The sequence below is a fragment of the Vanacampus margaritifer genome, chromosome 1 (genome assembly GCF_051991255.1).
Source record: "Vanacampus margaritifer isolate UIUO_Vmar chromosome 1, RoL_Vmar_1.0, whole genome shotgun sequence".
Taxonomy (NCBI): domain Eukaryota; kingdom Metazoa; phylum Chordata; class Actinopteri; order Syngnathiformes; family Syngnathidae; genus Vanacampus; species Vanacampus margaritifer.
Window position 1 is genome coordinate 37976548 of NC_135432.1, and position 13857 is coordinate 37990404.

Sequence of the window (13857 nt, forward strand, 5' to 3'; positions counted from 1 at the left end):
TACATTTTTTTCTTGTGTGCTTCTATTTTTATTAATTTTATTATATTGTTTTAGTATTTTAAAGTTTATTTTATTTTATAGTCCTTTAGTTTGTTTTATGGCTTTTTTAGTGTCACCTTTCCGTATAATCTGCATGTGCATTGATTTAAGTAACATAAACCCTCTGTTTATGGTCCTTCATGAGCTGGAGTGTATGACAGCAGACTGGAAGAGGGATGGGGTACACCCTGAACTAATGGCCAGCCGATCACAGGGCATATGTTTATAAATAAGCATTCACTCTCGTTCACAATCTAATACCAGTTGAGGGCAATTTGGAATCTTTAATGAACCTGCATGTATGTTTTGGGATTGTGTGAGGAAGCCAGAATACAGTGTTGGATGTTTGTTTCAGGCATATATGACTGAGCTTTATTTAAGCGTTCATGTGGGAACTTTTCAACACCAGTTGAGTTGAGGCCTATAGAGCAGGTGCCACTGACTCCTCTTCACCTGGGTATTTTTTCTACAGCTGTCCTGAAGGTGGCCACTCAAGGAGCCACAAGTGGTGCCTCCATTGTCACAGTGCGACAGGCCACACCCAAACATCCAGTTGCTGTGACCACACTTTCTGCAGGTGTTCGCATGATGGTACCCACCCAGGTTGGGCAAGCCACAGTAAGTGGACTTTCACTCTTTGGATGGTGTCATTTTGATATGAGCAGAGATGCCAAATGTTGTGATTTGACCGTATCCCGTATTTTGATAATAATATTGAATCGTATTTATATAGCGCTTTTCTAGACACTCAAAAGAATAAAGAACAATGGAATTGATACATTATTAATGCACTCATATTCACACTGTGATGGTGGTAAGCTACTTAAGTAGCCACAGCTACCCTGGACAGGCTGACGGAAGCGTGGCTGCCTACGGCCGCTTCACAATACCACCAAACATTCGCACCTTCCATATACACCAGTGTGAGTAGCACTGGAGGCAACGTGTGTGAAGCGCCTTGCCCAAGGACACGACACATGACTTGGGGAGAGTGGGGATCGAACAGCCGACTTTCTGGTTACTGAACGACCTTCTCTACACTCTGAGCCACGGCCGCCACGCCTTTCCCATGTTTTCCGCTGTTAGGGATAAGTTGAAAAATGTGTAGAGGACATTTGGCGTACTAGACTAACATAGATGCCAACTGTTCCATGGGCAGCTCACATCTGTTGCACTGTTCCGCGGCGGTTGAAAATGTTCTGGAAATGACAAGACGACATGCACAGTAGAGAAACTCATAGTTTGCAAGTGAGTCTGTAAGTACCACAGCTTCTGATTGGCTGATGTAGGATTCTGCCTCTACCAACTAGTGGTGCGACGGATCATTATTCATTCGTGGTCGGTTCGGATCAGACCCCGCGGTTCCGATCGTGCACAAGGCGCGGTTTGGTGGTGGTGGTGTGGGTGGGGGACTGCGCATTCACACGAAAGCAACATGATCAGTCCACATTAGTGACGATTCACTCAAGATCGATTTGATTTTCATTTGCCGATTTTTGGTTCTATACATTTTTTTTGTTTGATTACAAAATGACTCCTTTGACAATCAAATTATGTTTTTATTTTAACATCTACATTTTGTCTGTGTTACTAAAATTAACTTTTTGTTACTTTATATATTAAAAAAAAAAAAACTCAAATGATCTAATAATTATGACTGCTTAACTACATTTCCTTCCTTTGAGGAAGAGTCTGGGGTCTCTAAGGTGGGCTCTCCTATCTCTGGGGTCGAAGTCACTGAGGTGGTTGGAAAGCTCCTCGGTGGCAAGGCCCCGGGGGTGGATGAGATCCGCCCAGAGTTCCTTAAGGCGCTGGATGTTGTGGGGCTGTCGTGGTTGACATGCCTCTACAACATCGCATGGACATCGGGGACAGTGCTTCTGGATTTTCTGACCGAGGTAGTGGTCCCCCCTTTTAAGAAGTGGGATCGTAGGGTGTGCTCCAACTATAGAGGGATCACACTCCTCAGCCCATGTAAGGTCTATTCAGGGGTGCTGGAGAGGAGGGTCCGTCAGGAAGTCGAATCTCTGTCCCGACCGTGGAACAGTGGACCAGCTCTACACCCTCGGCAGGGTCCTCAAGGTTTGCATGGGAGTTCGCCCAACCAGTCTACATGTATTTTGTGGATTTGGAGAAGGCGTTCAATCGTGTACCTCGGGGAGTCCTGTGGGGGATACTTCGGGACTACGGGGTACCAAGCCCCTTGATACGGGCTGTTCGGTCCCTGTACGACCAATGTCAGTTTGGTCCGTATTGCCGGCAGTAAGTGGGATTCGTTCTCAGTGAGGATTGGACTCCGCCAAGGCTGCCCTTTGTCACTGATTATGTTCATAATTTTTTTAGACAGAATTTCTAGGAGCAGCAGTGGCGTTGAGGGGTTCCAGGTTGGTGGCCTCAGTATTGCATCTCTGCTTTTTGCAGATGATGTGGTGCTGTTGGCTTTATCGAGCCGTGATCTCCAACTCTCACTGGAGTGATTCACAGCCGAGTGTGAAGCGGTTGGGATCAATATAAGCACCTCTAAATCCTTGACCATGGTCCTCAGTCGGGAAAGGGTTGCGTGTCGGTTGTCGTGAAGAAGGAGCTGAGCCAAAAGGCGAAGCTCTCGATTTACTGGTCAATCTACGTTCATACCCTCACCTATGGTCACGAGCTGTGGGCCGTGACCGAAAGAACAAGATCCCGGATACAAGCGCCCAAAATGAGTTTCCTCCGCAGGGTGTCCAGGTTCTCCCTTAGAGATAGGGTGAGAAGCTCGGTCATCCAGGAGGGAGTCTGAGTCGAGCCACTGCTCCTCCGCATGGAGAGGAGCCAGTTGAGGTGGCTCGGGCATCTGGTTCAGATGCCTCTTGGACGCCTCCCCGGAGAGGTGTTGCGGGCATGTCCCACCGATGGGAGGCCCCGGAGACGACCCAGGACACGCTGGAGAGACTGTCTCTTGGCTGGCCATGGAGCGCCTTGGGATCCTGCCGGAGGAGCTGGTTGAAGTGGCTAGGGAGAGGGAAGTTTCCTTCCTAATGCTGATGCCCCCGCGACCTGACCCCGGATAAGCGGTAATAAATGCAGGGATGGATTAACTAGTTTTTTGTCTTATCAGTGCTTTGTGGTTAAAAGAACACACCACTAATAAGTAATTTTCCAGTATTGAATTAGGCATTGTGTATAAAGAATAAAAGAGCAAATATCTCTGGCATCTTATCCCCTGAATTTTCTTTCAAAACCGATTAAGTATCAAAATAAAAACATAGCATTGTCCTGGTGATCGTGATGACGTACATAAATGACAGCTGCCTTCATTCATTTCAATGGAAGTTTGCTGATGTAATGGCCAAGAAAAAGGCTGTCTTCTATCGCAATTACTGCGCCAATTCTAAACAAAGTAAAATCCTCAACACATCAGGTTTTATGTCGTTCCGTGTGGAGGTTGGGCATTGGGGGGTGACCTTTTCTAATGTGGGCTAAAGCGTGCTTTGCACACATGTAGCTGGCCTGTCAGAGTAAAAGTTACCCGGATGTTTACCGTCCACAACTTACATTTCCAGAATGAACAATGTCAATGGTGACTTGACTGGTAATTTGAGCCTCTGTAACACGCAACTAGTGTTGTCACAATTGACCATTTGCACCGACATCACGTGACTGCCTTATGACGGACGGCGGAAGGAAATGATTGTTGAATGAACGTGACCCGGAGCGACTTAGTGACTTAGCAACTGCTTTTTCACAAATTAAAAGTTGTTATTGCTCATCGAGCCATGAGATCTATTACTTCAACCGAAGGTTGCCTGTCAGTTGAAGTTGCACATTTAGTCGGGCCTCATAGAGCGCGGCATTTACTTAAGTTGGAGATCGCTAGTTTGAAAACAGCCCCTTACCTTCTGTTGCCTGCTGTTTTTATCAAATTAATCAAATTGCAGAGTTTGCCAGAATTCACTACAAACGACCTATATCATCATGTAGTCAATGCCGTCTCTTCTCCTTACACCGGTGCTGATTCAAAAGCTTGTCGCTGGCTGAGTCTCCGGGACGAGATGTTACGCTCGCACTAGGGGACAATATTTCCTCGTAATGCAAAGGTAAAACTTGTTTATCATGCTAACTGACTTATTTTTACACAGTCCGTTCTATATTGAAACGCTGTGATGTTATGTTACTATGTTTACTAGCATGGAACAAATGACAATCGTATTGGCAAGCTATGCAGTAATTTCATGAATATGGCTCCGGTTCCAGAGTGAAAAACTCCAAGCACAAAGACGAAATCCTCTATTATTAAACAGTCAAATGCACTTAATAGTTTTGAAGAAGGTGCATTTTAAAACTAAGTATTGAAACGGTACCCCGACAAAAATCTAAAACATAAGCAAAAGCAGCCCAATTTCTTTAAATTATTAATTCAAAATATTAGGCTGTATACATGTTAATTTATGTATATACTGTATGTTCTGTCACATTGCATGCCATATTCTTGAAATACTGTATTTGACTGCATTTGATGTCATCCGTTTTAAATATTGGAAATACAATGGCACACAATGTAACCTTGCTTGCGTGTGCGTGCATGTCTCTGCTCTTCTCCATTACGCTCCCAGTTAGTCTAATGCGTAATCAAATACTGCGTAATCAAATACAACAAAATAATTCACACTAGACTTGTTTTTTTGAAGGGAAGTGTAAAAAAAATGCGTCACAACCTGTCACTTTGTCAGTCATCTGGGCTTTTTCTATGCATACCTGTGATTTCCTACTGTGTGCCTGTTTATTGAACGTACCTTGAGTGATTGCCAGGAGTGGCTGTTGCTTTTTCTTCTGCTTCTCCGCGAAAAACATTTGCTCTTGCTGTGACTGACGGCCAGTAAGAAAAAAGTTCCATATGACACTTTGCGTGTCATGCTTCTCAACGAGGAGTGCACGGCCAGCCAGCACTTCAGTGTTCAATGCGTGCCAGCACTTCAGTGTTCAATGCGTGCCAGCACTTCAGTGTTCAATGCGTGAGCCTTAATTAGCTCGCTATGCTTCTCAAGGAGGAGTGCACGGCTAGCGATCGCTTCAGTGTACACATGCTGAAAGAGGTGTGCCGCTTAAGGGATATTCCACATATCGGTAGTGTTAAATGATGATATAATTTCTCATCATTTGCGTGTTCCAAAAAATTGGAGATGAGACTTCTTTGTGGAAAGGCCCTTGCAAGGATGATTTATTACAGAGAATCTCCGGTCACACAACACTGAACATCACGTAAAAGGTGGAATTCCAGGGTGCGCGTGTGCCCCCTCTTTTGCGGAATACAGCTTTTAAAGAATCCAAATCAGTAAGAGAATCTATTTCTCCTCCCATCATGAATAAGTAAAACAGATTGGTTCTCACACGATATGTTACATAATATTATTTTCGTACACAGTCCGCAGCTGTGTTCATTTTTTTAGACAAAATATACTCTCAGGGTACTTTTCGTACTTTTTTCCCAAAACAATATCGTGTGTGTGTGTGTGTGTGTGTGTGTGTGTGTGTGTGTGTGTGTGTGTGTGTGTGTGTGTGTGTGTGTGTGTGTGTGTGTGTGTGTGTGTGTTCTCTCAAAGCGGAATCTGTTCTCACGAAGAGAATGTGTGTGCCCAAATGACTGAGAAGGAATTTTTAGACAAAAACAAGGTTAAGGTCAAATTATACTGAGTTCAACACTATTTCACCTACTCTACACATCTATAAAACATTTCAACATGGTTAATATATGAAATAAAGAATTAAAATTGTTAATAATGTATAACAGTAGACAGGCGGCCATGCGTGTGTGTGTAACTCTCCTTTAAAACAGAGTTGCCGGGCTGTCTTGTATAAATTTTTTTAAGTGCTAAAAAAAATTGATACCCAGCCGTTTTTGACGCCAAAACATCGACGTACCGGTATCCCTTTGCAACACTACACGCAACTTGTAGAGTGTCCCCAACTTAGAGCCGGCCGGCTGAATGAGTTATCGGCTATTTTCGGCTGTGGACACAAATCTTTGGAGAGTCCTCTGTGGCTGTACTGCTGTTGAAGAAGTGCTTCTTTGCTATAGGGCGTAATTCCACCTTTGATATCCGCCGTGGGACACAATAATTCCCCGTGAGTGCTTTGTTGTCATTGGCGGCCATGTCATATATGCGTGTCTTATGCACACGACACGTCACGATGATCAAATGACTGTCCAAAATGGCCGATACTGTATTTAATGCAAAAATATCCATAAAAAGTGCTATAAAATTTAATCGCCCAACATAAATTGGCATTTTTTTCAGGGAAAAGTTGAATTAACCATTTCAAGAATAGCTGGGTAGTTTTTCATAAGTCTTGTATTCCTTTAAGGTTAATATTCTGCCCTCGCAACACGTTCTCAGCTTTGTGCAGCGAGACAGATAGTATGAAGAGTGAAGCTCCAGAAGCATTGTTGAGGATTTATGTTGATTCTTTTACTACAGGGGTGCTCAAGTTTAGTCCTTGAGAGCCCCTATCCAGCCTGTTTTCTATGTTTACCTCCTGCAGCACAGCTGAATCTAATGATCAGCAAGCTTTGCAGAAGCCTGATAACGATCCTGATCTTGAATCAGGTGTGTTAGTAGAGAGAAACATGGAAAACAGGCTGGATAGGAGCTCTCGAGGACCGAACTTGAGCACCCCTGTTTTACTATTTTCCACAAGGTTTGTCCTTAAACTGCTTAAACTCCCCAAAGAAACTGTGGAGTGTGCGGGTCTGGACACTCTACTATAAAGGGAAGATAAAAGCTGATAGGTGCAGTCAGAGTAAAACAGTCAGGGCGCTTCGTACTCATCTGGGCATTGGTGGAGCATGCAAGATGTACACAAAGCTTTAATATTACCTTTTTAAATAGCACAATACACCTTTAAGGACAATGCAAACTGAAGGCCACTTGTGTGTCTCACTTCTGGAGTCTTTCTGGTGGCGTGTGTTTGGTTTGGCAAAGATGCAAATGTCCCTGACAATAGCAACATGTATCTTGATATGAGAAATACATTGACATCCTTCTTCTTATTTTCTGTTAGCCAATCGGCAGCAGTCCTCAAATGAGTGGTATGGCGGCACTGGCAGCGGCGGCTGCAGCTACCCGTAAGATCCCACCCACCACAGCGACCGTGCTCAACATACCGGCAGGAGCCACCATTGTGAAGACCATGGCAGTCAGTCCTGCATCCGGCGGCCTTCCTGTAACAGTGGTAGACTTTGTATAGTACACGTGACATTGACGCACACGCAGTCCTCTCTTTGACGCTCTGTTCTGGCAGGTCAGCAACTCTGCTACTTGTATCCTGAAAACTGCAGCTGCTCAGGTGGGCGGGGCAACTGTTGTCTCAAGCCCCGGGACGAGCGGCCGACCAATTATCACAGTGCACAAGTCTGGAACAGTGACTGTCTCCCCACAGACTCAAGTGGTCACCACGGTGGTTGGGGGAGTGACCAAGACCTACACACTGGTCAACAGCCCTCTGGGCGTGGGAGCGGGTGGCGCTGTGGTGAGTGATGTCACCCGACGTACATTTCAGACCTGTCAAGCTGTTTTTAGCTTAATGTGAGCTGGTACAACAAGCTTGTCAGTATGCCAATTTAAATTGTTTAGACTAGGGATAGGTGAGTCGGTGTTTCCCACAGATTTGAAATCTACTTGGGTGGGTGGACTCCGGCGGGGGGAGCGAGGTCACAGTCCTGTTAGAACATCTCTTCGAGCCTTACAAGCCACAAAGTGATGGCAAACTAAGATTACATGCGGTATATCCGGTCGTGACACGTTTTAAAATATATATATATTTTTTAAATAAATTTGCTTGAAAACTTCTTGGGTGGTGGCCAGTTTACTTGGGTGGCCCGCCCAAGTATTAACATGGTGTGGGAAACACTGGTGAGTACCTGATATCGGGCCGATACTTGCCAAATTTCAAGGTATTCAATTTCGCCAAAGGCTTAAGATAGCAGTTATCAATACTAGTCACTGCTGCTCTCTAGCTAGCTATCATCTATCTATCCATCCATCCATCCATCCATCCATAATCTCCATAAAGCCTTGCTGTCAGGAACAATCCAAAAACAGCTTTCCTTATGCAGCTCAAATAAATTTTAAATCTATCTATCCATCTAACGATGCACAAGCGGTTGGCATGGCACCCTCGCAGTTGTTGGGCTTAGCATTTGAATTGCGGGTGCTCAGGCTCCATCCAGCATTCCAAAACCATGCTCGGTGACTACTCGAGTTGAGTATCGGTGTTGTACCAAAGTATTTACCCCTGTAAAATAATTCAATCCCCTCAGGGTGTGCGCTCCCCGTTCGCCACGTCGCCAATGACAAGGTGAAATGGGGAGTGGCGAGGTAAATATTCCCCACGCTCGCCACATTGGCGCGGACAATTTTTTTCAAATTTGCACTGTGTCCATACGCCCCCCCCCAAAATGGCAGTATGCAAATTGCATACAGTTATTCCACAATCCTCGATGCGGCCAGTGACACAATTGGTTACAGTATAATCAACATCGCTCCAAAGCCAATGACAGCATTATTTACATTTACCGATAGCAGCATGCATTGCTGATGCTAGCAAACATTAGCAACATTAACGAGCCATGCTGCTACAGAGCATTAGCGACCCGAGGAAGTATGGAAACGCGAATATTGTGCCTGTTTCTGCACCAACCGGAACTATATTGCCCCCGCTCACGTAAAACAACTTTCAGTTTCCCCCTGGGTTTTCTCACATGTTGTGGGGAGGATGACGCTCGCGGACTGGATCGTGGATCGGTTAATGTGCACGAAGTTAGAAGTCATCACTGCTACGTGGACTGTGTTTCGTAACCCGTTTTATTTTATTGTAAGAGGATTTCACATTGTATTGTGGGGATTTAGTTTGTTTCTGATTTCGGGGAACCTGCCGTGGGATCTTTTACGATCATTTGGTGACTGAATCGAAAGAAGACTGCACCGTTATCACTACTCAAACATCATGATTTTGCAACGAGTATCGTGAGACATCTTCCGTACGTTCGCTCTCCCCATTACAATGCCGAGTTTTCGTTTTGACGCAGTCGATCATGTGGGGTATTTTTTTTTCTTTCGGACGGCACATGCTGGCTAAATCTCAGGCCTGACTCAGTGTTAAATAGCCATTTTATTTATTTTTTTATCTTTATGTGTGGTGGTCTGCCACAATCAATTTGATCATGGTGTTAGATTCTTCTCAATATTTACCAGGATGAGTGAAGTTACAGGTCGTGAAAGCTGTGAGCGCCCACCAAAAATTTGTCAGGTCTCTGATCTTCTTGCTCATGTTGCGCAGTCAACTGATGACATCATACTTTTCCTGCTTTTTCAGATCAGCAATCTGGGAAAGGTGATGTCGGTGTTACAGACTAAACCTGTCCAAAGTGTGACCGGTCAGATGGGGAGCGGCTCTGTCGCGCAGATCTTGCAGGTGTGTTTTAGAGTTTATTGTTGCTGCTATTAAGTGCACTCTAACAATGTTTGTGTGCATTAGGCAAAGGGCACACTCCCGACTGGAACAATCCTGAAGCTGGTGACCTCTGCAGATGGCAAACAGACCACTGTGCTTAGCAGCCCGCAGGCTGGCTCTGTTGTAACGAAACCTGGTGCCACCATCATAAAGACCATCCCTGTGTCTGCGCTACAAGGGGGTGCAGGTAAAAAAAAAAAATACTTTTTTTTTTTTTAAAGAAGATTTATTTCACCGGGCTAACACCATTCCAATTACAATCTCTTTACTTGTGTGACCTGGACAAGATGAGTAATAAGACGTAGCATTATTATCTTGTAACATCAGTATGTGTTTTTGAGACCTAGCCTACATAAACTGTAACTGCCTTCTGAATCAAAACACCCCCGTGACTATAGTTATTGAACTGTTAAATACGAACCGTTGAAATTAAAATACGGAACTAGCTTTGTTCTAACCAAACCTGGTGCTCCCATCATCAAAGCCGGTTGGACGAGATGGGCGAATAAATGTACTGTATCTCGATTCCCAGATAATTTGATAATACAGTGGTCCCTCACTACTTTGCAGTTCACTTATTGCGGATTCACTCTATCGCGCATTTTTATTTGCGTCAATTATGGTCATTAAGGTGACAGACCGTATTAGCGGTTATTGAAGAAAAAAAGACCTCTACTTGGTGGAAATTCACAAAGTGAGGGAACACTATTAAAACCAAAACCAGAAATGCTGAAATTCACTACTTGCTTCTGAGGACGTTTATGAATAGACAGTGTTTCCGAACATTTAATCCATTCTATGATCGCAGCTGAAGTGCTATCTCGCTAGCATGCAGCCACCGGCAGATGTAAATAATGCGTCATTGCCTTGATAAGCGATACTGTGATCATTTTGTAATCAATCATGTGCGACACTGGGCTGGGCACATGCACAATTGTGGGATTGCATTTTTTTTTGTATACGGACATTTATGCATGATAGCCAGGTTCACCAAATGCAATTACCTCGTCACTCCTTGTTTCACCCGGTGGCAAACGTGGAGCGTACCCTGATATACTCTAATTTCCTTCAAAATAAAACACATCAGTGACTAAGTAGTTGAGATGCCAAGGACGGACGGACTGATAACTTAACAAAGGGTGCGCTGCAATGATGATTGAGTTTTCAACCTTGCTGCTCCATGATATACGATATCCAACATACAGTATGCAGTGTGTGGCGTCAATGAACAAACTATAAAGATTAAGGCAAGGCAAGTTTATTTGTATAACACATTTCATACACAAGGCAACTCAATGTGCTTTACAAGGGATGACATGACACATAGGTAAAGGTCTGAGTATTAGCACCCCAAGATTTCGAACTAGGTCTTTGGTTTCTAAAGCCAGTGACTCAAGGTGTTTTCTAACAGCAATCCTCTTTTCTTTATTGCCGAAAACAATGACCTGTGTTTTGTTTTCGTTTAGCTGAAGGAAATTTTTGTTCATCCGGTTGTTAATTTGCTCTAGTGAGTGACACAATACGTTAATTGAACTGCTGTCATTTGGGAACATTGATAAATACAGTTGTGTGTCATCTGCATAACTATGATAGTCAACATTGGCTTTCTGAAGCATTTGACCCTAACGTGACATACAGACTGAACAACATGGGTCCAAAGACTGACTCACCTTGAGGGGGACACCACATGTCATGGCCATTCGATCAGATTGAAAATTTCCAATGGGCACAAAGTACTTCCTTACCTTTTTTTTCATTATTATTATTATTTTAACCCATTAAGGCCTAAAGCGCCTGGGAAAAAATGCCTCTAAAACCTAAGGGTGACTTTTGAGTCACCCCCCAAAAACATGAAATTTTCCTGGAAATTCAACAATATTAAAAATAATTATGTCAGCTCCTGAAGAAGAAACAAATACTAAAGCAAACATAATTTCAAAAACATTTCAGAGATTACACCTGTGCCGTTCACACAAGCCTACGTTTATTATTATAAACCGTCAATATATATATATATATATATAAATAAATAAAAATGTCACATCTGCTGGTATATAACTTCAAATATATTTCCCTTCAACACTGAGCGCAGTTGTAAGAACCTCGGGGGGTCGAGTGGTAATTATTCGTTGTTCTTTCCGTTACAAAGCCGTTAACATTTTCAACATCCTCATTGTATACAAACATATTTCTTAACAATATGTCACTGTCGACTCTCACGTCACCTTCTCGTGTATATTCTGATGAATTTAATCGGCTAAGAGACCAAGAATTCGTTAAAACGAAACAAAATGACATATCCGCTCTTCCGGGTTTAAAGGGAGAAGCGCGGTCACTCACTCCCGGCTTTAATGGTAGAAGCGCGGTCACACGCTCTTAATGGGTTAAGAGAGACAGTGGTTTTCTGAACTTCTGGGATTGTTGTACTTCCAAGAACACACAGAAATGATCTTTCACATCAACAGATAAATTGTCAGCACCTTTAGAGATGACGAGATCAAGAATGTGATCTTGATTGTGTTTTGGACCTTTTACATGCTGTGAGAGACCAAAAGTATCAAGTATAGTAAAAAAAATATTTGCTATTTTTATCCAAGTTGTTGTCAACATGAATGTTAAAGTCTCCAGTTATGACCAAAAAGTCACATTCCTAGATGAGTTTTTGTTTTGAAAGTCTATAAAAGATTACAATGATGATCACCTTTTACCAAAAGACAGAGATATTCAAATGAATTAAACCTCCCAATCAAATTTCTGTACAGTGAAAGAGTGATTTAAAAATGGCAGCATTTGTTCATTAAACTAAAATCTGACGGTTTTGCCTCATTCATAACAGTGTTGCAGGAACCTTCTGTTAGCCATGTTTTGCTGAGGAGAAATATGTCAAGATCATATGACATGATAATGTCATGAAATAACAGTGATTTGTTAACTAGTGCTCTAGTATTGAGTAAAGCTAGTCTTCTCATTTCTTTTGTCAACTTTGCCACTTGTAATCACAGGAATGCTGCAAGTTTCCTTAGGTTCATTGGGTCCTGACTTATTCTGGGGGCACACACTGTTTATAGTGCATACGCAGTCTGTACCTTAAGCATATCAGACCGAACTGTAGTTGAGATTCTCCATAGACAAAGATGGAAGTCGGCAAGTAGGTGGCAGTTTGCTTGAGGCTTTGTGAAGTCAGATGGTTGGTAGATAGCTGATTGTGGAGTCTTGGAGGAAGCATGGGCAAAATCCTGTGATCAGTAGATAGCTGGTTAGGGAGACTTTTAGATTGACAAGATGGTTCATCCTATTGGTGAGATCCGGTAGGGAGTCAGTCGTAGGGTGAACAGTGCGGGGGTGAGTTTGGTAGTGAATCTGGTAGTGGTGTAGTAGTGTGTCTGACAGTGCAGAGGTGCTGGATGGTCGGTGTTTGAAGTGGGCAGATGAGGACAAACCAATCTGTTCTGAAGAGCAGGGTGTGGAAGACTGTGAGCCAGCTGCACCAGACTCTCTTATCTGTTGTTGTGGTTCACATGTCCTTTGTTTTGGGAACGTAGCGTCCAGTGACGCACGCTATGGAAGATGTTGGCTGTCAGTAATCTTACTCCCTGCTTATTGAGATAAAATCCCATTGCGTTGGAAAAGATGGCAACGGTCATAAAACAAAAACATTGTCAATAAAGTTCACTGAATAAGAAGCACAGATGTGGCATTAATCAGTCTTTGTTTCGTAATTACCCTGAAACAGTGCACACCTGACTAAAGGTCCTCCCCCATCAGGTGGGCCAATCACATTCCTTACACCCAAAGTAGTGACCTCAGGGACTGCTGGGAAAATCATCACCACGGTCCCCAAAATCTCAGCTGGCCAGCAGGGTGTCACACAGGTAAGACCTGCTCTGTTATAATGGAAACAAGAGGGCATCTCACTTCTCTTGCTGTGTCCAGCTGGTGTTGAAAGGGACGACAGGGACGTCTGGTACCATCCTTAGGACCATCCCGAAGGGCGGAGTCAGGCTGGTGTCACCAGGCACCAGTGGCATCAAGCCTGCAGTTACCACGCTGGTTGTCAAGGCAACAACAGGTATCTACAAAACGTTCCTGCTGCCCTGTCATTGTACTCGCGTGGACTCAGAGTGATGCGTCTTGCCTGACTCTACAGGTGTACCCAGTCTGGGGACAGTAACTGGAAGTGCGTCCACCATGGTGGCAGGATCGGCCACCAACACAAATGCGTCCTTAGTCACGCCCATCACCACTCTCGCGACCATCGCTGCGCTCACCGGCCAGGTCACCACAGCGACGGCTGCTGCTGCAGCTGGACCCAAGCAGGTTGGATACAAG

At 43.9% G+C, this 13857-nt stretch overlaps 1 protein-coding gene across 5 annotated transcripts in view; it reads left to right on the plus strand.

Moving 5' to 3' along the window:
• hcfc1b (host cell factor C1b) overlaps positions 1-13857 on the plus strand; it is a 71973-nt gene that overhangs the window by 7299 nt on the left and 50817 nt on the right. For 2 of the 5 annotated variants that reach the window (XM_077553776.1, XM_077553786.1), the window contains exons 9-16: positions 512-657; positions 7078-7248; positions 7318-7545; positions 9391-9489; positions 9553-9715; positions 13294-13400; positions 13462-13597; positions 13676-13845. In XM_077553776.1, the coding sequence (XP_077409902.1) occupies positions 512-657; positions 7078-7248; positions 7318-7545; positions 9391-9489; positions 9553-9715; positions 13294-13400; positions 13462-13597; positions 13676-13845 (1220 nt within the window). The remainder of the gene's footprint in view (positions 1-511; positions 658-7077; positions 7249-7317; positions 7546-9390; positions 9490-9552; positions 9716-13293; positions 13401-13461; positions 13598-13675; positions 13846-13857) is intronic. The other 3 variants (XM_077553805.1, XM_077553817.1, XM_077553797.1) reach the window with 3 other exon arrangements.